At 40.7% G+C, this 25338-nt stretch overlaps 2 protein-coding genes across 8 annotated transcripts in view; one reads left to right on the top strand and one right to left on the bottom strand.

The window, feature by feature from the left end:
* LOC308195065 (uncharacterized protein) overlaps positions 1-24918 on the bottom strand; it is a 77822-nt gene extending 52904 nt beyond the window's left edge. For 3 of the 7 annotated variants that reach the window (XR_013951189.1, XR_013951190.1, XR_013951191.1), the window contains exons 1-2: positions 24673-24918; positions 17490-17616 (exon numbers count right to left, since the gene is read on the bottom strand). Coding sequence is in view for 2 of the 7 variants with exons in the window: in XM_080591897.1 (XP_080448023.1) it covers positions 12368-12498; positions 17490-17616; positions 18340-18540 (459 nt within the window). In the remaining 5 variants the exon portion in view is untranslated. The other 4 variants (XM_080591898.1, XM_080591897.1, XR_013951192.1 and 1 more) reach the window with 4 other exon arrangements.
* Positions 1-25338, top strand: part of LOC308195067 (uncharacterized protein) — a 1623621-nt gene that overhangs the window by 341072 nt on the left and 1257211 nt on the right. The gene's annotated exons all lie outside the window — the stretch shown is intronic.

The raw sequence follows: 25338 nt of genomic DNA, 5'->3' as shown, positions 1-25338 counted from the left end.
TGTGGCCATTTGGCCACATGTGCCCCCCCCCCCCCCCCCCCCCCCCAGGTGTTGTCAAGGAATTCAAGTAGCTCATTTCTTTCCCCAGCTTTTAACTCCATCTATTTAGAGAAAGCTTACTTTGTCTCTGGTCACAACGTGCCTGGTTAAAAAGTCACCTTTTCCTAGTTCTGTAGTTCTCTGAAATGAGACAAGCTTTCCCTTCAACACCGTTGCCCCCGCTGGGGCACCCACCTTCCTTGATCAAGAGACCCGATTTGCACACATCATTCTCCATCCTCACCTCTAGTAATTAAATCACTTATTTAAGAACAAAATGGTACACTGGGAAGAAAAAGTCTTCAACTGTGGAACACCTTGCACAGTTCCTAGTGATCACTGACCATCTTTCTCTTTGCTTACTCCTCCCACATACTCTTCCAATAGCACAAAGGGCCTAGTAAATAGAACCCATATCACCTTGAGCATTTCATTTCAGGACACTGTGGAACAACTCAGTTAAGGCTTTTGGACTGGAAGGGGGGAAAGGGCTGGTAGCGTCTTTCTGAAAGGGGATAACCTTTCTACAGCAGCATTTGAAAAGTCTCCTCTGAAACCACATATACATTGAAGGTTCTGCTTAGACTTGATCCAGAGCTTGGTCTCTGCACAAAAAAGACAGTGTTCACATGGACTCAAGGACACCTATCATGCACTTATTTGCACACCAAAATTAAAGTCTAGCAATAGATAAGCAAGTATGGGATGGGTAGCACTAGAAAGATATATCTGAACATGGGTAGCTGTAAGTTAGTTCCTTGCAGGAGCAGTTTGTGGTCTCTCTTAGGAAACCACTGCAACCTGCATTTGACTTCTCAGGAACCTAGGCTCCCAACACAAGATATAAATGCTAGCTACTCTCTTCAATCCATACCTGAACATTACGACACATAATAAGGTCTGATTTTTGCATCTGTCAAAGAGTAATAGTGAAATGCTATTTTATTTTCCATTACACCTCTAACACTAGAATGCAGAAGGTACTCTTCGTTTATCTGTTGACACCACAGAAAAATTTTAGGCTGGTGCCTCAGAGAGTAGGAGCTGAATTTCCTCTACTCCATAAAACCTGAAAGGTATATCTTCAAAGCAAGTACTCCATTTATCCAGAACTATGGAGTGTGCAACTTCACACATCTATCAGCCAGTCTATAGGCTACACTTTGCAGTGTACTGCTGTGTTTTCTCAGCTAGGATCATTTTGATGAACACAGTGTGAGTGACTAGCAGAATTTCATTCAAGCCCAACCAAACAGGAGGGGGGAACAGACTGATTATGAAAGTGTTTGTCTTCTTGGGCAACTTTGAGGCCCAAGAATTGGCCTAACATTGCTTGCTTATGGGAAGCAGAGAATATCTTTACTCTTCTTTTACTTCCATACAGTTTTTTTTTTTTTTTCCTTTTCATCAGATTACTCCTATTTCAAACCCACAAAGTTTTTTCCTCCATCTCTTTCCCCCACCATCCTGCTGAGGAAGTAGAATGAGAGAGCAGCTGTGTGGTAGTTAAAACAAAATGGGGGGGATGGATCCTTGGACTGTGTGCAACCCAAAGCAACTGAAATCTGTGAAATTAAAGTGGGACAAAGAAACTTGCTGAGCAGCGTGGAGCTTTTTAGGATTCCCATTAAAAGGCTGCTTCACTCAGCAGATCTGAACATTCCTTCTTTAGAAGCTTACCTTGCCTCAGTGCACTGTTTTGTCCTTCAAACAAAACAAATGACTAGAAGTCTTCACTTATTCTTATTTTGCCCTTATAAAATAAAAATAGAAATATAATAATAAAAAAGAAGAGCAGACCGGCCAACCTAAAGACAGGAAAAATATGGTAGACTGTCCCCATTTTTCTGTAGCGAACTCAGCTCTACCAGGGTTCCACTGCCACATGGGCCACATAGTTTCAGTGTTTACTGTTAAGATGCTTTTCCTAGTATTAACCGTAGATTTTTATTGCTTCTAATTAGGTTAAATACTTCCTGGCTTAACCTCAAAGAGAGGCAGAAGACGTGTTCATTGCCCTCCTCTTGCGAGTGCTTTATACACTAAAAGAGACCTCGTTTTTAGATTGAACAAGCAGTTGCTTTTCTTAAAGGTAAAATTCAGTAACAGTTACAGCTTACCATTCTTAGTAGAAAGGGATAGAGGTTACTGTGAGACTCTGAGATTAATCTATATATTCTTGCAACACTCACAGGAATGCCTAAACCAGTAATCTAACTGGATTCTTCTATCAAATAATAGAATAAGTACCTCTCCTAACGTATACATTCCTATCAATGCATCTCAGCATATTAACAACTACATTTTCTGCAATGGCATTACCTTGTTGCCTGTACTATGTACTCCAGTACACCAAAAAGATTGTTCTCGCTGTTTCCCAACCTGTTTTACAGCTGCCTGAGATTCCAAGGGTTTGTATGTGTCCAAACTGAAACCAAATGGCTGAATGCCTTCAGGCTCAGACCTTCTTTGTGGCCTCGGGTAATTGTTTTACCACTCATCACTTTGGAAGGCAAAAAGCTAAACCAGAACACTCCAAAGAGAACTAGAAAAGTTCATGACAAATTAATAATGTTTACACACAGCAGCTGGAGGCAACATCTAGCAAGAAGCTCCATAACTAATGATTAGTGCGATGTCATTTGTAGCTGACCACCTCTTACTACTTGTCAGCTCCAGTCCCTGCCAGACAGAATCCAGGGCTACCAGACAAGTTCAGCTGTCTGCCTCTTACATCTGCCGTATGTCCACACAATGCATGGAAGCAGATCTCAGGAAACATGTGTTCGCTAATATGGACATCTGTTCCCTAAATACAGTTGACTTCTCTGAGATGAAACCATGGCTCCACAGCCTCCCATGTCTGCAATTTAATTAGCTCCCCGCACCTTCAGTCCATTCTTCCACATTGCAGCAACTTCTCCGTGGGCTCAATTTAGAGAACAGTCAGGGTAGCTGTGTGAAATAGCCAGCAGTCACACTAGAGACAGGCTAGCTTCATTTGTTCTGCTGAGAGCTAGTAAATTGGTTGGGAAGCTGTCAAGTGTTGAAAAATTGTCCACAACAGTTTCTCCTTATTTTGAAGAATGCATTACTCATTTGATCTAGGTTTTTAAGCCAATGAGATTTTTCAAAATATCAACAAGAAACATACACTTTATTTAGAGAAAAAAAACACATAATCCAAGTATTTGAACAAAATGGTATCAACTTTAAGTTCCAAACTGGATTCGTTAATCCTGAAGTCTTTACCCTGTCACCCTTCAGAGCTAGATGAACGACTGGAAAACAGCTCTACTCCAAGTTCAGCCCAAACTTCCACTACTCCACTGCGAATTCAGCAACTGGAGCCTCCTCAGAGCAGGGACCACAGGGCTTCCAGTGCTCCCAGACTCGCAGTTTCACTACAGCGCAAAAGGCAGGGTGCTTTTGGAAGGAGGAGCTGTTAGAGGACAAAAATGCCACCTTTTCCCAGTCACAACCTTCTCAAGTGTCCACCTCACAGCAGGATCACTATAGAGAGCTGGAGTCCACCTCTACACCAAGCCTTGGCCCAGATCCTGAGAATGATCAATGCCCTCTGTCCAAATACACTGTCACCTTGCTGTACCAAGGAATGCATGCACTCCCGGCCCTATAACCAAATGCCTCTGATATATATGTCCTTGTGACACACCTGGGAAACAACTGAGTGCTATTAGCCCTTTTTATGCAGGGGTAATGAACTAAAAAGACCAAGGATTCATCCTCAAGGAAAAATTGATGTGTTCAAGCATGTATGGAAACTTAACAGTGTGACCAGTACCTGTAAAAGTTTATGTGGAATGGCAGCTCACATAAAGAGCCAAGGTCTTCATATGCTGTAGCTTTTCTACAAGAAAATTAACACCGTTGTTCATTACTCGGCTACTCACCCATTACTCACTGAGTTTTCTATTCAAAGTCCAAGCAATGTATCTACAGAGTCATAAGGAATTCATGGCAAGGCCATCTTTCAATGCAGCTCAAGTGTATGCCAATTTCCTCACACAGTATACGGGAGGTTCACATCCTGGAAGTCTATTTATAAATCAATTGCAAGAGCAAAGCTTCCTCTTGACACGGATATTCTCTGCGTGCTGCACCAGGCAGGTGAATGTGGCTGAAGTGACAGCAGTTTTACTTCCTAAAGCCTCTTATTTCCACTGTAATTAAAATGCATTCACAGATAAAAGGCTTGTGGTTAGATTGAAAGGAATAGAAAGATCAGGCTGCAAGTGCCGTGCGTACTCTTCAAAATGGAAAGGTAAATCAAGTTTTAAATTCAAGGTGCTATTTTTGGAGTGGATTTGGACACATTTCCACTCTTAACCAGAAAAAAAAAAGGAAGAAGGAGGAGGTAATGTCAAAGTTCAGCAGCACAACATTAAAATCAGAATCTCACTTTGGCCTCCCAGCAACTGATTTAATAACAAAGGCAGATAGGAAGCACAATAACGCACTTTGGCTCCTTATTATTATAATGCAGAGCATTTAAAGTCTAAATTGTCTCACAAAGGTAAGGTCTCATCAACCCCACAGCATGGAAAATTGAGATGGGAAGCAGTCGTCTGATCTGCTCCGCTCCAAGGCAGGAAAATGGCAAACACAGCATATTACCCATCAGACTATACCTACGGGGAGCTTACTGTGGACTTGGGCCTTCTACTATACAAAGAGATGCACAAGTTCAACATTCAAGCTCCAACGTATCATAGTTTATAATTTGTTAATGACTAGTACTGGTAGCAAGGCTTAGAGGGCTGGACACAAGTCTCAAGTCCTCACAGGCCTGTTTCTTTGCTAGTCCATTTCTGCGTTCATGAACTGTGTCAGGTTGTGCCCAAATACGAGACAGCCTGCTGCAGGAGGTCCTGGATGGACAGCAAGCAGATCCATCTCCACATGGATCAGATCCTGTTTCTACTGTGGAATCTAATAGGAGACAAGTCACTATTTGCAACACTTCCATGTAGAGGAACTCACTGCCCAATACCACTGCCATGCAGAAGATAAACTTATCCTAGGGAAGCATAATTATCATTACAGCAAATCCTGCACAAAATTTCCTGAGGCATTACCACAGGGTAAAAAGGTTATGATCACTGACAGTGATAATTACAGCTAACAGAGAACTCCATAATAGAAGAGTGCTTTGGACTAACCAGCACCATCAGATCATTGTTGTTGACAGGACTTGACCACATGGAAAAATTAAGACATTTCAACACTGCTTCATGCTAAAGTGTATGAATTCTCTAGTTCACAGCAGGTGCAGAATATTGATCATTATTCTATTCATAATTCTTTCAACAGAAGAGGTTTTATTAATTTATTAATATATGTGGCTGTCTCCCAGATAGGAACGTAGCACACATCATCTATATCTAACCAGTCTCAGCCCTGATTAGCATGTTTTCTTCAAGATCTAAGCTTTCAGAAGTCTCATAACAGAAAAACAAAACAAAGCAAAACCATTGTTTTCCACCTGTTCTTATAGGGAAACAATGCTGACTTATAGACAGGTTAGAAACCCAGCATAACTGGGGGGTGAACACCCTACCTGTATGAATGCAATCTTAAATATCAAGAAGTCCTCAAGACTACTCATTTATAATTCCAGCCATTCCTGATCATTCTTTGCTCCTAAGTTACATGGCATAGAGTGCACTTGATAACAAATTATCTCCCTTCGTCTCCTTGCCAGAAGAAGAAAGCTGTCACTAAAGCAGCATACAGTATATTTATTCTAGAAAATACATTTATATCCTTAAAAATGAAGCCTCCTTGCCTAAGTTTTGACAGGCCCTGAAACAATTCTGCCAGGCACTTAGCTTAATTTAAAAATAATAATAGTAAAACACACACGCACTGCTGTAACAGGCTAGTAAAGTTATGTATTGAAAAATATGGCTATGGGAAATGCATGATTAGATTTGAATAACTCCGTGACTAATATATATTTGGAATGGTATGCGTTTCCAGTGGGTATGTACACACCATATCAAAGAACGGAGGAAGAGATGAGAAATGAAGAAGCAAAACAAATCCATCGTTCCCCCATTTGGTACTGGGGTGTCCAGCACTCATGTCTAGAACTGGCCCAGAGCTAAAGAAAGAAGCGCCGTTCTTTCATATCCCATCACCCTGAACATCTTTTTTTTTTTTTTTTTTACTTCCTCAGAACCAACCAAAACGATCCTCTAGGTGACACAGAGATGTTTGCATCTGTGATCAACTGGAAACATGTTTCTTGTAGCTGTGGATGATCATACACCTAGGTAAAAGCCAACAGCATCCTTCAGCTCTTCACAACACAAATTCCCTGCTGTAGACACTATCAACATCAGCACGTGCACAGAGTTTTCAGTTTTCCTTCAGATCCTACAGAAGATATTTCATTTTTCCTGTCCATCATCCTCTCTCAAACATGCCAAGAGTTTCTACTACTTTTTAGCTTCGCCTGTGGTAGAATTAATTGCACTCCAGTAACACAGTCCATGCTCCAGTAACACATGTACCATGCAGTTGAGTACCATGAGAAAAAGTTAGTCCAAACCTATTCAAATTATTACAGGCCATCTGACTGCCATTTGAATGAGGTTTTGCTGTTGTTATTTTTCTCAAACTGATCACCAACACAGCCAAATGTCTTTCAACTATCAGAGTTCCCTCTACTTTTGAAGAGAGTAGTAATGAAGGGGTTCTGAACACAATCTTTCTGCAGTCGTGCTACAGATACTCAGCTTATACCAGGAACAGAAGACAGTACTCAAAATCTCACTTAAAAAAGTAAAAAACATGCACCCCACAACACCCACCACATCCCTATCCTTTGGCCATTCCAGAGAATATAGTTGATTTCTAACCTGGGAAACAAGCCATGTTGTTTGAAACAAGTCATAGTGCAAAGCACTATGTGATGTTGTCTCCCAAAAGGAGAGAAAGATGCTATTATTTTTTATTTTTGGTTCATGTCTGGACACTGCACTCTTATTCCCATTTTCAGAGAAATTTGAAGGATGTACATTTCTCACAGGAGACAATCGAAGCTTTGGGGACCCAAACAACATTCCTATGCTGAGGAATGCAACATGGACTGCTGCAAGAACTCAGCATAGGAAGAACTGGAAGGGGAAAGGTGGCAGAGTCAGCCTCAGTTCTTCGGTGGTAACTACATAGTTAAAAATACAAAACAAATACCAACACGTCCAGGAATGCCTTAATACCATATCTGAGTTTGTGTCACCTTTGACAGACCTGAATCTCAAAAAAAAAACACACCTGTACTTACTTCTGACTATCCAATATATGTACTTTAGTCTGGATTAGACACATTTTCAAGTCTTTTCTTCTCAAATAGTTGCTTATATGTCTTCACTTTTCTTTAAGATAAATCCCTTGATCTCACCATCTCTATCATCAAGTAGATAGAACTACTGCGGTTATTTGCTGCCTCCATGTGCAACCTGTAGAGTTGACTTAGCCTCTTCCCTGTGAATCCAGAGAAGGCATTTTAAGCTACTGTTTTCATAAAAGCTGAAGATTTTCATATGGGCCATCTCTTATGAATGTTCGGGCTCACTGTTCAGAAGTTTATATTAAAAGTCATTCCCAAATATCATTTCAGCACAGAAATCTCTAAGTCTACCCTTTAGGAATCTCCTATGTCAATCAAGTCAATAAATAGACCTTCATTTATCAGAAACACTGTACATTGCTGGGCCAAGTAGTTCTTCTCATTACTATGAAAAGCTGCAGTTCAGATTAAAAAACAATGACATTAGTTATTATCCATTCTGCATCTCAGCATAAATAGACCCCCCCTTTAAATGTACATATTCTGCCAAATAGTTATGAGGCTGAGTTTCTTTTTAACTTGAAGAATATCAGTCACTATCCAAGACACACTAGTAATAAGGTCAGCCAGTGGACAAACTGAGAAAGAAAACCATAAAGCTTTCTGGGCCTCCCACTCACCACAGCATAGTATTCTCTGCCCCTGCTTTATCATTTGTTCACTGGTTGTTCAGAATATCAGCTCCTGAGCAGGTCTGTGAGTTCAGACAGCGCAATACCCTGCTATGCAGATGGACAGCACGTAGTGCTAGACACAGAACTAGGACTCAAATTAGCGGGGCTAGTATGATAAATTGTCAGTGCGTGGCTTGTCAGAACATTCGTTTTCAAGACAGCAATTTATTTTCTCTTTAAGATATGCTGCTTGTACCCATTTGCATGTGAAATGCAAATGCAATGTACTTTATATTCACTAGGGAATTGTTTCAGAAAATAAACATCTCAAGTCCCAAGCCAAAGCCATGAGTTCTGTGAGGGAAGCCAAAAAGAGAAAGTATATCTCTGCCCCATATTTTAAAAGCTAGGGTTGACGATTTCACACAGACAACATTACGCCATACGCCGTCACCTGCACATCACCCTGACAAGTCAGCTAGGTACCTGCATGGAATCAAGGCTCCTGATCTTCGGTAATACCCACTTTAAGTTAGATTCTACCATTGTTTCCATTGAGGTGGTGTCATGGCAAAACAGAAACAAATGAGGATCCTGTTGTCATAAATACAGGATACAATAAAAGTTTTTTGCGCCCAGGAGTTCTCAAAGGAAGCCTCATGTCAATCATAACCAAAGAAAAGGATCAAACAAAATGCCAGAAGTAGGATAATCAAATAATTAAACAGCATCAGCTAGCACCAGATCCACATTCCCTCAACTTTCCCTCAACTACAAAGACTTCACAGCGAGCAATCAGCCACTGCCAGAAAGCTGAGCATTTGGGAGCAACACTGAAACGTCTTACACATTTGAAGTATTGGCATTTATATGGCAATGTAATGATCTGCAGCACCGGCAAATGCATCATGACAAACTATTATCCATACTGAGACTCCAATCAAGTCCCTGTTGGTAAAATCTGAAAAAAACTATTTTATAAAGCTTTTTGTCAAGCTTTATCAATACCCACTTGTAATTGTAAATTCAGGGTTTAAAAAACCCTGAAAAAAAAATCACAAATCTAGCACTACTCAGTCAAGGGGACTACAGTAAGAGAGGGATTCGTGGTTGTTCTGCTTGGATTTTAAGAGGGCACTAGATGGCAGCTGACTGCTTAAGCTTCTTTAAGTTTTGTTTTTGAAAAGTCTGCTAAATCAAGAGAGATAAGCCATTAACTTTAAAAGGCCCAAACGTTACTCCAGATCATTTTTAAACTGAGTTGTTCTACATACTCAGTGGTAACCACGAAGCTTTGACTTTCCTTGAAAAACAAAGATGCACTCATATAATTTCCAAATCACTTGTAAATCCTGAATCACTTTCCTCCCACCTATTCAAGGGGCTATTATGGTTGTAGGCTTTATGCCAAGGTCATCAGTTTGCACATATTGTAGATGTTAGGATATTTTACTAGAGTTTAGGGATGGAAACCATCCCTTGCCTATTGATTTGATAACTAAGATTTACTCCTGAAAAATCTACATTTTCTTTCCAAGTTGAAAATCTAAGGCCATATGGTTGTTATATAAACACTTCACAGTGTCAGGTACATACAACTATTAATTACTATGGGAGAACCCTGCTTTTCTAGCTTTCAGTCTGAACTTTATTTAGTGCAAAGCATTTTGTCTTTATGTCTTCTTGTATTTGACATGCCCTGAAACTGCTTAAGTGCCCATAGAAATGTAAACGAAGCCATGAAATACTTCAATAATTACTGTGCCTGACCTCTGGCAAAGGATTCTCCTAAATTAAAACCTATTTGAATGAGCAGACCTTGTAGGAAAACATCCAGTAGGGATTAAAAAACGTCCAGAGTCAGGGACAACCACAGCCTTTGATAAATTGTGCTGTGGCTCATTACCCCATAGTAGGGTTCTCATTCTGTTTCACTACTTGAAAGTCCTCTCAGTCCTACAGACAGTTTCAATGCTTGGTATTTTCATTCCAGTCAGCCACAGCAAGTCTGTACAGCTCAGAATATGACCGTGTGCTGACCCATGCTGGCTCTAATTCAGCAAAGCACTGAACAGCATACTGAGCTTTAAATAGGCACTTGTTTCCACGGCTTGACTATGTGGAGTCACTGCTACCTTGACCAGTAGAGACCAGGGATCTGATCGGGACACCTATGAAAAGCATGAAGATAATCTTTTAGCTGGGACTGTAACAGATTCCATCCACTATCAACCAGGGAGGACCTCTTCTATCTGTTGGTAATTTGCTCCTACCAACAGATTACATGGTCACTTCACAAAATCTGGAAGGAATGCTTCTCTGGTCTGTTAGATAAAGGAAGGATTTTCATACATCAAACAATACATCTGAGTATAGGCACTTTATTTTCCCCAGAACTTACTGTCAGAGGAACAGTACTATACACACATGCACAGGAGCATGCCACAGTTGTTTCTTGAGAGCTCAAGATTTATTAATTATTGCAAATGATGCTGTTGCAATCACATGACTCCAAGAGTCTAATAGATAAAACCTCTACTCAGCTGATCCAGAGATTTATGTCATGTCAGTGAAGTAGTTTTCCCTCACAGGGATGTTGCAAAAGAGCTTAGGTTGTCTGTGCCATGGGCACTACCTCTCCCCCATGACCCTTAGAGGAACTGAATGTTAACTTCTTGTGTCCAGCCAAGGCCAAACAAGAATATATGGACACTCCAAAAAATGCATGTCCACAAAGACAGCAAGCCTCTTAAAGAGAACATACTACTTCACAAATACAGCTGGCAATTCTAGAAGACAAAACTTGGTCACTGACTGCTGATCTAGTAGCACAGCCTCATTTACCATCTTTCCTTCCTGAATGAATACCTCTTTCATCTTTTTTCCTGCATGCTACCCCTCATTTTGCCTTTTTATTATTTCCCTTGCCTTGAAATTAATCTACTCATTCTCCAATCTAACTTTTTGTGCAAGCAATTTGTGTTCCACAACTTCTTATTCCTTCATTCAACATACTAGAAAGTAGCTTACGTTAGGGACAAGAACAATAAAGAGAAAATAAATTTCTCCAATGAAAGCAGGCTGTGAACGACTTCCATTGAGGTTCAAAAGTCTCCTCCTCTACAGAGTTGCAAGGATAGCTAAAAAAAATAATAAAAATAAATCACAGTTTGTATTGCATTATGCTATGCATTTGAATGAATAAAACACAGGTGAATGCAACACCACCTTTAACACTAATATTTTGATCAATACATTTAAAAAAATCAAACCTCCTGAAAAGACAAGGATCCCCACAAATAGATAATTCTCCACGACATCCACAGAAATATATATATATGTTTTATTATTATTTTTTACACAAAAACCTTACATAATCTATAATGGGTTAACTTTTCTCAAGTATTCTTATTAAGCAGTCTCAGTCCCCTTGTAAAACCAGAGCAAAACCTGGTTTCTGTCACAGAAGCCACAGTCCAGTGAAAGATTTGCTTTCTGTTGTGTCTATGTTAGCTCTTAGACTACGCTTTTCATTCCTGCAGAAATTTTAATTGGGACCATAATTAGTCTCCACCTCCCTGCCTTCACATACCTTTTCCCAGCTCCTTTTTCAAAGTGCTAGATCCTAACAATATTAACATTCTCCTCTGGAACCTCTTGAGATCCTAGCAGTAATTTCATGCACCAATAATATTTTGCTGAAAATAAACAGACCTAAAACATTAGTAACTTGGGAATTACCAAGAAGTCACACGTGTCCCGATGCACAGCCAAACTGCCTGATGACCTCTATAATTACGTCACTCATTAACATATCCCTAGCCAGACCAATTTGCCTCTTGGTGATGGAAAGCATACCTATCCAGCTAAGCAGACTGAAAAGGTGTGACCGACAAAGGCAATGAAACCTAATTGGATAGAACCCAGGTGCCATAAAGATTTAGGCACACTGGATTGTTTTCTTGTAAGGGCTGATGATCAAATTCCAAGCCTACAGCAGGAAACTCTTATTTTGTCTGGCACAGCTCTCATATTATACTTTTTAAAGAATTCAAGTCACCTCTTACATTTCTACTAATTACAGGCCAACCTCTACCAGACCATTCTAGACAGAGACATGCAAGACTTCACTGCTGTCTAAAATGAGGAAACTATTCCCCTGCAAAGCACTAAGGTCTCCATATCCATAACCCTCCTTCTCAACAGGCAACATGGGAACCTTGGTCATGTGCCAAGGAATGGGTGAATGCCAGAAGAGGAATACGTTAAAAATAACGGAAAAACAAAACAAAACCAAAAATATCGGGGCTTTAATCCTCCAAGCACTGAGATGCATTCAGAAGAATGAGACAATCTTCATCCATATTATATTCAGTAATCTCTTTGCACCAGTGAAACACTTCCTGTCATCCTTTACAGCATAAATGCCTGGTGTTTCTTTTCTCCAAATTATAAAAGTTGACACATCTGCACAAAGGAAAAAAAAAAATAAGGCAGCTAGCATTTTAACCTCTAGACCATCTTTCTCAATTGCAACAGAAACTTCAAGGTTTTAGGCCTTGAAAGAGATTGCTTAGGGTGATGTGGAATCTTTGTTACCAGTGTGTTTTTTGGAACTTTCCAAACAAACATGCACCAAAGAAATATACAAGGGTATCTTTCTCAGGTCATGGGAATGGAGTACCTGGCCTTTGAGATTCATCCTTAAATAATTTTCCTGTGATTCCACATCATTTCTTAAGGAATTTTATAACAAAGTAAGTAGTAGATGGACAATACATGTTTTCCCCTAAATTCTTCTTTGCTTTCCAAAAACTCAACCACAAAACATCTTGGTCTGAAAAGGTCATTTCCTAAAGATTAACTTTCTCATCTAAGGTAGTCCAATGCAGAAAGACAGGTACTCCAAAGTTCTGTTCAGATACTGCCTTCCAGATCAGGCAGGTTGAATCAGCCTCTGACACATTCTCTGCCCAAAGGCTACTGGCAGAGTCTGATTTACTGTTTTAGACCCAAATCTAGCTACAAAGGAAGATAAACCCTTCCCTTGGTCTGGCTCAATCAACAGGCAACTGGAAACAGTTTCTAACACTAACAGGCAGAAAACACTACAATATTCTAGATCTTAAAGCAAATTACTATATTCTTAAAATATTTTAATTCAATTCCTATTTCTTTGGTCTTAAATACAACCGAACTCACTTGTCTCCATTTTAGACAACAGACATTTTTCTGAATTTTCCATTAAACTAAAATGTGGAGAATGATTTTGTGGTTTTCATCCATTTTCTTTTGGTTTTAGTGGCACATTCAAATCTACAGAAGAACAATCACTTGCTCTCATTATATTTCAATCTTCGATTACAGCACTACAGAAAAAATCTTATTTTGAAATTACTTTTCTAATGGAAATAAGTCAATCACAATTTATTGAGTTCTTGAACTCCAACTACGATGGCAAACACTGCATAAACTACATCAAGATAACAAATTACAGTAAGTAATATCCAACCACAGGAATGTAATTATGCAGTTTCAGCATTTCTTATCAGGACAGTTGAAAGAACTGAAATGAATTTGAAGTCTACACTGAGTTGTGTTACATCGAACCTGAGATCCACCCAACGTGCCAGAGCCCACTGGATCCAGGCTTCAGGATCAAGCTCTGCAAGACGGTAAGTGCTTCAGGAAAAAAGGCGTTAAAATATCCTCACATCCTAGCCTTTACAGATTCATACTCATTCTCATTTCTGTTGAGAAGAAACTGGATTCCATTTCTCTTTCTACACTTACCAGTATCATTAAATACTATAATTCTAAGTATTAAAGACAAATCTCTAGTCCATCACTCCAGCACTAAGGACTGGGACACATCTGAGCTGCCTTTCTTTGCTGGACAACAGGTATGGATGAAGCAGAAGCAAAGAGATACCTCACAACCTGTCATGCCATATATGAAAAGAGTAGGAGTGCACGTATCAACAGTTAGATAAATTATGGCCCGACAGACAATGGGTTGCAGTAAGACTCCTAAATGATGCCAACTCTCTCCATCAGACTTTGCTATGACCCTGAGCCAACTGTTTATCTTCTTTCCCCTCTCTATCATAACAGCTCAGATTGCAGCTTCTTTAGGAAAGAAATGCATCTATTTACTTAGCATAAAGAGTAAGAGACCCTTATCTTAATTTGATCCTCTAGGCACCACTGTAATTACAAACAACAATAATCAGTGGAAATGATCAAATAATTAATATGAAAAAACACTGAGATGCATCTTATAAATTATTCAAGCAACCACAGTTATTAATAACTTCCTAGATTACTGAAACTAAGCCAACAATAAAAATTATTATTTTTTTTATTTTTCCTTAACCAATTCCTTCTGCTACCATCGTTCTGTAAGACAGAAAACTACAAAGGCACATTTAGCAGCAGTGGTATCCTCACTGAAGTTAAGTGTTGCCTTTGGGTAAAAAGTTTTGCAAGGGAATTTTTCCATTGCAATGATTTGCGAAGTCATATTTGTGTCCATATTAAATTTTATAGATGCCTTTTTATTATTTTTAATTACCAAATATAAATTTGGGTCCTATATTACCCGCCACACCATCTTAAAATAATTCATAGAATCATTAAGATTGGTAAAGACCTTCAAGATCATCTGGTCAAGGTTATGCTGTCATCCCGTAACTCTGGAAATTTGTAATCCTAATTCAAGCACTAGAAATATAACGTGTAATGTACATCAAAAGAAACAACATAATGCCAAGCACAATTTTCTACTACAATAAGCTGGTGATTGGCTGAGCAGAAAATTCATCTTTTGTGTTGTATGCATCAGTAGACCATAAGTGAAGATCAGACCTCTATCAAATGCTTGAATGATAATGACTCTTGTGAAGCCATTTCCAAAGTGTCAGAAGACAACAGAAATGGTTTTCTGAAGTCCTGAAGTCAATTGTTGGCTCTCTAGAAGTCAAGGTAACAGAGAAATCTGGTTTTGCTCACTTTCACATTGTTCTCAATATACCCAGCCTTGGCTCCAGGTCCTCTGCATTCCACTTTATCAGAACAAAGTGTTCCTAGAAGATGCAACTTTTGCACTGATCCAGAATTACAAGGGAAAGCAGCAATGAAATGATTTAGCTTCCAGAAGCCAAGAGAAGGGAACTTACTTGTATTTTACATAACCAAGACGGTTAAAAGGCCAGGAACTCCATGCAAGATACTTCACAGTTGCATTGCCTGGCAACCTGTTTGTAAGAACTCTGTTTTGCCACACTGTGCTTTATGGTTTAACCCAGCAGGTAGCTAGTAGCCACTTCCTCCTCACACCCACCCAGCAGGATAGGGAAGAGAACTGGAAAAAGGTAAAACTCATGGGTCAAAATAAAGACAGTTTATTATGACAGAAAACAAAAGGAAAATAATAAATAATAAAAAGAATATACAAAAAATGAGGTACAATGCAATTTCTCACCACCTGTTATCCAATACCCATCTAGTCCCTAAGCAGCAGCAGCCCTGCCAGCCAGTTCCCTCCAGTCTTATTTTTCAGCATGACACCATATGGCATGGAATATCCCTTTAGCCAGTTTGGGTCGCCTGTCCTGGTTCTGTCCCCTCTCAGCTTCTTGTGCATCCCCAGCCTCCTCACTGGTAGGGCAGTATGAGAAGATGGATAGTTCTTGACTTAGTGTAAGCATTGCTCAACAACAACAAAAACATCAGTGTGTTACCAACATTATCTTTGTCCTAAATCCAAAATAGCACCATATCAGCCACTATGAAGAAAATTAACCCTATCTCAGCCAAAACCAGGGCAGCATGACACACCTAACATACTAAGGATTTCACAGCCCCGTGATTCAGCTTTCAATACATCAGATTATATCAATGATGCAGACTTGTCTTGTAAAGCAACCCAGCACATACTGATGAAAAATACCATTCATTGAGTCTTATTATCATTGTTTCATACTGAACTATAATTCCACATAGTGGGAAGACAGCATGGCACACAAAGGTAAGAGAGAATCTGCTCACAAGTACCAGGTTCAGCCAGCAACACCTATTCAGTATAGTCCTGGACTACAAATGTCAATAAAGCAATAGCTTTACTGAATGCACCAATGTATGAATGTTCCACATTTGGCTCTATGAAACAGTATGACCTGCATCATCTTCACAGCTGTCTCTGTGCACACATGTAAGGAGATGGCTCATTTATATAGCTTTCTCCAACATAGAAACAGTTGAAAAAGTAGATGAAGTCTGAAGACTTGCAGTTTTACAAAATTTGCTAAGACAAAATTATTAGTTGCTACACGGAGGACGCCTCCACTGTTCTCAGCAGCCCACATTTCATAGTTTTCCATAAAACATTCTTGAACAGGACCACAGAAAAAAAATGTGTCTGCCTCCACCCCACTAAAGGGAAAGTGCAATTATGTTATTTTTCATTATCATGCAAGTGCTTGAACTGCAGGAGCACCAAACCCTGATGATAAATGAAAGTGCAAGGAAATCAACATACAACATAAGAAATGAAGCACAGGTCAATGGCTTATGGAAAAAGTTCTGCTCAAAGAAACAACAGAGCAGAGACTAGCCATAGTAGGAAGAGAACCTGCAGTCTTACATCAGAAAAGGCACCCTTTCATGAATTACACAGAACAAGGCACTGTGCTAATACCATTTCTTCCTGTATAGTCAAACACCTGACAGAATGTAGCTAACAGCAGAAAAAACGTGTAGTAAACCCTTGGAAGAGACTTGTTAGCAAATCTAGTATTACTGGTACTGAAAATTACTAACACCAAGAAACATTTCAAATGTATTCCTCACACTTTGTTTCAGAGCCCATGACTTTGCTGTACTGACTTGTGGGCTATGAATATCCACCCAAGAAATAGCACATAGCAATACTACCCCTTCCCACTCAATAACCAAGACACATTTCAGACCTATAAGGAAAATGAAGCACAGTAGAATCACAGGTCCTTTTTTTTTTTTTTTTGGCCTTAGGACAATTACCACTTTGTGACATGAAAAGACTAGCACCAAGTTAATAACTCCAGACACTAAGTTTTCACCTTCATCATGCTTAGCAACCATGAAGTTTTGCATGATCTTTAACAATGTGTCCCTGACTGTCCAAGTTGGAACACCTAGTCAAGGAACAGGAAGTACAACTTCTGCTGCTGCCGCCGCCGCCTAGAGACTGGAGTTTGACACCACAGAAGAAAACAAAAATTTATATAGCTAAATAATTTAATTGAGGTAATAAATGAATATTTTTACTGATTCTAGCCTGACTCCCTCTATGACTGAATCTCAGCTACAGGATGAAGCCAATAACAGTAAAATGTACAGTGATGACTCAAATAACATTAAGTATTACTCTAAGAAGCAGCCATTGCAAGTAACGATTGAAAAAAATAAACATCTCTTACCGTCAGAGCAAGATACAGACGGCATGCAGGTAGGAAACGTACAGGGACTGATTCTGAGAAGCACAACCAACAGTGAACAGCTACCAGTCCGGCAAGTGCACTCTCTGCCCAGGCTGAGAAAGGGATCCTATGGGGAAAAAAAAACACAAAACATGATGATGTATCTAAAACCCTATGAGACCATATACATAGAAAGGGACAAGCGATCAATGCAAACCCATGCATAATCAGAAAGCTTTATAATTGTTCAGCATTGATTTGGAAAGCTTACCCACCTCTTCCTCTTTTCAGTGGTTCTTCAGTTTATAAAATCATATTGCTTAATCTTCCACAGAATCATTTAGGTTGGAAGAGACCTCCAAGATCACGTAGTCCAACCTCTGACCTAACACTAACAAGTCCTCCACTAGATGCAGAGCTTAGTGATATGGTTTAAACATCTTTTAAATACCTCCAGGGATGGTGACTCAACCATTTCCCTGAGCAGCCCATTCCAATGCCTAACAACCCTTCTGGTAAAGAAGATTTTCCTAATATCCAACCTAAACTTCCCTGGCGCAACTTTAGCCCATTCCCCCCTCGTCCTGTCGCTGTGCATGTGGGAGATTAGAGCAATCCCCACCTCACTACAGCTACCTGAAAGGAAGCTGTGGAGAGCAATGAGGTCTCCCCTGAGCCTCCTCTTCTCCAGACCAAACAACCCCAGCTCCCTCAGCCGCTCCTCACAGGACTTGTGCTCCAGGCCCTTCACCAGCTTCGTAGCCCTTCTCTGGGCACGCTCCAGGGCCTCGATGTCCTTCTTGTAGTGAGGGGCCCAAAGCTGAACACAGTGCTCGAGGTGCGGCCTCACCAGAGCAGAGCACAGGGGGACGATCACCTCCCTGCTCCTGCTGTCTGCACTGTTCCTGACACAAGCCAGGATGCCGTTGGCCTTCTTGGCCACCTGGGCACACTGCCGGCTCACATTCAGGTGAGCATCAATCAGCACCCCCAGATCCTTTTCCTCTGCAAGGCTTTCCAGCCACTCTGCCCCAGGCCTGTAGCGGTGCATGGGGTTGTTACGCCCCGGGTGCAGCCCCCCACCTCCGCCCCCCCCCCCAAGGCCCGGCTGTGTAGGGCCGGCCAGGGGCCCTGCCGGCCCCGCCCGCGCCTCCTCAGACGCCCTCACGAGGGCTGCCGGGCCCTGGCGGCTCCCTTGGCTGTCTTGAGGGGCCTCGGGGCAGGAAAAAAAAAACTAAAAAAAAAAAAAAAAAAAAAAAACCCTGCCCGCCGCCGTGCCCCGCTCCACTGGGGCACGCCACTGCCCCGGAGCCGATCGCCTCTAGTATTACAGGCAGACAAAACCCACATGCATACAACGTGAAGGAACAGGTGTCAGGAAGGAGAGTGCTTACTGCCTGTAACAACCACACACCCACAGGGATGGAAGAGGCTTCAGAAGTCACACAGTCAGCTCCTGCATCAAGGTAAGCTCAGTTTTGCCAGTGTCATAACTGATCAATATTTGCCTGACCTGCTATTAAAGACGAGCCGCAGAGACTCAGATCCTGACCAGAAAGTCTAATCCACTGTATTTTTCTGTTGGAAAACATTTTCCTAATATCTACCTTTTTCTTCCAGAAATTTAGGTCCATTAAGTCCCGTGCCATTCACAACATTTCCCTCCTCTTTTTAAAAGGAAGCTTCTTCCAAAGATGTTGATATTCTGTAGATCACCATTACTCTTAAGACAGGAAAATACACCCAAAATCTGGCAATACACCTCCCTATCATTCTAGTGACAAATTAAACAGACACTGAAATGTTACTGTTTTGGGGAAAACATTTTCCCTATTGTTAACAAAGATGTTTGTACATCAGAGTTTTTGCCTCTTGCAGTTAGCGCTACTTACTTTCTGGTCAGCATAAGCTCATTTACAAAGTCTATTTCTACAGAACATAAAGTTATACTAGGAATAAAATTTAGTCATTTTTATGTTATAAACATACCACAGAGGAAAGTTTTTGTCCTGTTTTTAGCAACAAGCACCCCAAAAATCTCAAAAGGTGAGTTTTCATCAGAAATAAATGAAGCCAGTCACCTTTTTTATTTAAAGGAATTTTAAAAAAATCCCTCAAAAATACCAAGGAGAAACATACGACTATAAACAATCCCCCTGCCTACTTTGCCTTCGCTGCATGTCTTCTATGCAAGGCTTCAGCCACACCTCCAAGGCTCTCTGGGTCATTGCAAGCTCTGCATGAGCCCTGAGATCCTGACGGTGTGCCCATCTGTCACAGCAGAGGCCAAACTGTGCATTCACTTCCTGCACTTTGCAGAGCCCTATGGTGACCTTCCATCTTCCCAACAACCCTAAGTCTTCCAGCCTTCTCACAAAGTAAGACACGTATCAGCTCTCTTTTAAGAGATTAATTCATGCATGCAAAAAGTAAATCCACGCAGGCGTTTTTATAAGCAAGCTCTGACTCAAGGTAAGGGAAATGAAGAATGGGACTTTCTGGCAGGTTTACCGTAGATCTGAACAGAAACAGAGTTAAACCAGTGATCTCTACATTATATTCACCAGTGGTAGTAAAATGTAACATTACTAAAGCCAAAAAAAGTTCAATAAAGATTAAGGAAACTATTTAAAAAGAAAAATAATGATAATGATAATAATAAAACAGCTATTCATGCTGTCAATTCTTCAAATGGTCTGATAAACCTGAAGGCAAACAAGCATTCTGAAGCCTGCTCCTCAGGAAAAGTTAGAGTAACAGATTCTGGGAATTTCTCACATATGTTGTGATCAAATGGCTAGCAGTATGTCTCAGAGTTGACATGTCTACACAGAGATGGCAGCAAGCCTTGCAGAGCATAGTTTTTGCTCTTGAATTGTCATCACATCTCTCCTGGTCCAACTTAGTAGTCTGAACCCAGGAACATTCATCATTCACATAAGGTCCTTCCTTCAAAAAGTAAATGCCTGACTAGTTTAGCACAATCTCTTTCTGAGGGGTGAGGGATGGAGCCCCTTGGTGCAGAAGAGATAGAAAAAGGCAAGTGTTTTATTTTCAAAGTAAATCTGCTTGGAAATGTATTTGCATGTGTAGGATGAGCTTTAGCACATACATCCTTATACTCGATAAGCATAAAGCTAAAAAGAAGTTGTTTTTTTTTTCTATGAAGGGAACACATGGACAAAGATAATCTCACATCAAGGGCAGCTCTGCAACTGCTGGCCCAAGGGGCAGTCACTGAGAACCAGCTCTTCATCTTTTCCATATACAATGGTGCAAGTCTGTTACCACACTGCCCATTGCACCTACTTGAAACCTAGTTGTAAACAAGAGCACTTATCACTAGAACAAGCAGGCCCTCAGCTTTCTTTCCTAACATGACTTTAGACAAATCTCCCACCTGCATTTTAAATCTATAAAGCTCTTCTTTCGAAATGACACTAAAATGAGGCTTGTGGGTATTCAAGATTAGCTTACAGTAAATGGAAATTAAAGATTAGCTCTCAGTCAAAAATAGTGGTTCACAGTTCTACACGCAGCTTGCAAACAGACTCTGGAAATATAAGACCCTAAATAACAGATGATATTGCAAAGTGAGTGGATGCCACATGGTGAGATACAAAACCGTCAAGGAAAGACGACATTTTGTAAAAAGTAAATAAAAATGTAGTACCAAAAAGCGCCTATATTTATTTCATACCCCCATAGGATTTGGTTTCATTCCCAAATGTTGCTATACCAATAAATCCTCCTTCCCTAGGAAGTTACAGCAGCACAAAGGATAGAGGAAATGACACATAAACAATCTGTGTGTTGACAAGAAGGCAATTTTGTAATATGTTGTTATTTATGGGCAACACTTAAGCAGATGGAAGATGCATCAAAATGAGAGTTTCATTTAGAACATGCAGGCCATGGACAAGTCTGTGCAGAAGTGGTGCGCCACGGGGAAAATACAAGGAACTGCATTCCAACATTTAAAAGACTGCATTACAACATTTAAAAGATACACATTGTATGTAAGGAGGAGCGTGGAGCGAGGCCTGAGGTGCACCTAGCTGTGAAGAGCCCTCTTGCTTCCAGAAGATGCAACGGGCAGATCATGCGGTCAATCATGCTGGAAGTCTTCACCAGCGCTGAGCCCACAGTCCAGATTTTGCAGATGGACCTCCCTGCCATTTTACTGCTCCTTACAGGTAGAAGTCTTCCCTTTTACAAATGAAAGTCCTGAAAGGCAGTCACAACGGTGAAAGCAGCTGCAGGATTTGGCCTCCATTCTGCGCACTAGCTGACTGGAATTGCATTCATTACTCCACTTTGTTCATGAGATCCCAGAGGCTACAGCAGGGGGAAGGAACAGGCTGGCCTAAAAGGCCAATGAGCAATTTCCACCCAAACTCTGAGTAACACAGCATGCAGCTCCCCATGAATGCACTCATTTTAGCTGCATTGCTTTCCATCGCATTAGCTCATGCATGAAAGGGGGAAATAAATTAGCAAGGGAAAAATATTTATGCCTCCTCCTCTCCCTCCCCACTATTTCATTTGATTCTAAATCAATTTGGAAGCCCTGCTGGCTTCAGGGCCCTGAAGTGCTGACAGCCTCAGGGAGCTTTTAATATCTGAGTCAAACTCTCTATTTTCCTCTCAATTGGCAAGGACCCTTAGTCATACCATGGGACACAAGAGGGAGGAAAGCAGTTTTAAAATAGAAGTCTTTTTCTAATAACCAATTTCATTTCCTGATCAAAGCTGAATTTTAAGAGTTTCCCACCCACCATTGAAGCATCCGCACACAATGCTAGGATAATAGCCATCTCACCCCCCTCCCACACCCTCTGGCAGTCTAGCTCCTCACGTCAGATGATTGTGTTTACCAAGGGTTAGGTTTGTAGCTTGGTTTCCCAAACAGTTATGTGGTCTGAACGTGCCTTTCTGTCTCCCTCCGCTAATTCCGAGCTCATTAGCCTATTTCAACTGCTTTTGGCAGGAAGGAAGAGGCCTCAAAAACGCTTATGCTTTTTGCAGGAATCAGCTGCAAAGGGAGTGAACAGGCCATTTAGGACCTGGCTGAGGAAAAGGTTGTACTGTGAGTGCTCCCCCTGGCCGGGCACCAGAGAACCTACATAGGAGATGCACCTCAAGGAACAAACTCATAGGAAACTAAGGTTCATTAGCTGTGCTCCTCCTTGAGCTATTCTTTCTCTTCCTTCAGCTTCATCCAAGTTTCATGATGCTAAACACCAATTCAGCCTGCAATATTTAACAATATTCCGTGTCCAGCAAAGTACTGTATGCAATGTGGGAGGATGCGGGGAAGCAATGAGCAGAGAGCCAAAAGCACCAATGCCAGCAACAAGCAGTATCACAGAAGGACTCTTAATGCAATTCAGGTTCCTTCCACCTTGTGCAGCAAACATCATGCAGCAAACATCAGACCATGTAATAAAGCAGTGCCACTGCCAAAGGAGCCTGAGATGCCCTCCCTTCCCAGCAACTCATTCTTATCCCTGAAGCATGTTGATATAAGCACCTGATTTCCTTCAAGGATTCATGGGGCAGGGAAACAGTCGGGCAAAAGAAAGCATCTGCTGATTGTGTTGATGTCCAGGCCCAAGCATATAGTTCACAGCACAGCCACGTTGTATTCATGCCAGGACAGAAACATTCACAATAAGAACGGGTGGGAAAGAAGCCGAGACTAGGGTCTCCTTTTCTTTTGGTGATATAGATGGCTCAAATGCACGGTAAATTTCAGAGCCTATTTCTGGAGGTGATACCTGAGGTCTGTTATGTTGATAACTGCTAGACAATGCTCTCCATGTGAATATAGAATCAGCTACCAAGAAATACAAGTTTAAAATACAGTTTCGGTTTGTCTGGTACTACTTGCAAGCTCAAGTTAAATTTAGCTGATAGATACAGCAGGGAGTAAAAGACAGTAGAAATGAAAACGGTCAAACGAACTACTTAAAGATGCAGTACTTTGACGCTTCTCTTCAAAGTGTTTTTCTCTTCTCCAAAATTTGTGGTTTTTTTGTTTGTTTAAGCAGTATTGTCTCTCTCCACCACTGAAACAGTGTTTCACCTAATACTTTTTACAATTTTTGGTAGACTTTGAAAGGCTGAAGTTTCTGCTTTACAAAAAATATGGGAACAAAAATTTTCACTTTCAGATCAATAGGAAAAATATATTTTTTTTTTTTTAGAGAAAAGAAATCTGAAATTCCCTGAGAGCTTCTCTTCTACAGCTTTTCACAACTTTGCATCATTAAACTACAGAACAGGCTTGAAAGAGTTGTGACTTCTGCTTTGTAAAAATGCAAGTAGTACACTTTTAGGTGTGAAGCCTAAGAGGGCTTAGTACAACTTAAGAGAGCTAGCTCATAGTCAGTACTGAGACTACAGGCATGCATAGCATTAGCTTAAACACACAGGTTAGAACAAGCCCAAACATTAAAAGCTAGAGTGGAGAATACACATAATACAGCCTGTTAAAATGGGTTGGTTAAATGGCTTTCTAGATTTGTTTTGGCACTGGTAAACACCCACAAGGTGATTTAACAGTAACACAGCCATAGCAATACTGTGACTGCATTGCAATACTGATGTCAGGGAAATATTTTACACAATAGCCTCCTAGGAAGAGTTGCCCAGTGTTGTAGCAGGGCACATCCCCCAGTATTGTTTATGAGCTCGGCAGCAACCCAAATATGCAAAAAGAAGTTAATGTAGAATATATAAAGAAGCAAGATCAAGGTTTTTTCAAGAGTCCCTTTTCTCAGGGGTAATGATTATTAAAAACCTTGATTTGCTAATCATAAAGGTTAAACTAATTTTAAAAGCATGAAAATGAATATGGATTAGATACTGTAAACTACCTTGTCTCATTATTCTACATCTTGATAGAGATGACTGCTTTGGCTCTACAGGAGAAAAAGAAAAGTGAGGGAAAGAAAGAAATACTAATTCATTTCTTCCATGGTTTTGCTCAATACCTCCAGAGGCGCACATCAGCAGAAAGCAAGCCCCACATCACAACAGTCCCTTCACCCACACAGGAGTCCCCACTGAGCATACTGCAGAAAAGAGAAACAAAATCCAGGTTTTCTGATCAAAAGACAGGAGTAAGCACAAAAGCACAATGCAGACATGCTAAATATGACCTCCCCTCTCTGCTTACTTTGGGGCTAGACCAGGCCAGGCTAGGCCAAGGGCAGAGGCACAGAGTGTTATTTCAGAATCCACTCCCTCAGCCTCTGGAAGGGTGATTAAGTCCCCCAAGCATTAGGGGCTCAGGTGCTGACCATTAATTAGGGTTATGTGAGCCCCCACCCTTCCCTACCAGCTGACATCAATGGCCAGTAGCTGCTGTGGCTATAGAGGCTATGGGAAGCTTCTAGAAGCAATAGGGAATGACAAGTTACATCTCCTCCTCCACCCCAATTAATAAATGTTACAAATTTATTAACTAATAAATTACTGAAACACCAGGTTAGTTTCGCATCGAACCTGCATGCGTGGCAAGCTGCCATTTGTGTAGAGCAGTGCAAGGGGATTCCTGGGCTGCACCTTGCATCAGGAGAGATGTAAAGAAACAGACTTCTGAACAGCAAATAGCCTACCATCCAAATAAAAGGCATGAAATGCCTAATCATGGTGCTGGCAGAGAAGAAAAAAAAAACATCTTTTTTGATGCAAACAGGATATTTTAAGTTCTATTCACCTCAAAGCTTCCAAAATGTGCCCTTCCTCTCAATTTATTTCATTCTTACAACGTAAGCAGTAGTCAGAGTATTATGAAAATGTTTACATGAGCTTTTCAGATGCAAAAGAAGAAAAAAAAAAA

Source organism: Anser brachyrhynchus (assembly GCF_964034855.1).
Source record: "Anser brachyrhynchus genome assembly, chromosome: 4".
NCBI lineage: Eukaryota > Metazoa > Chordata > Aves > Anseriformes > Anatidae > Anser > Anser brachyrhynchus.
This window is presented reverse-complemented; position numbering and strand designations above follow the sequence as displayed.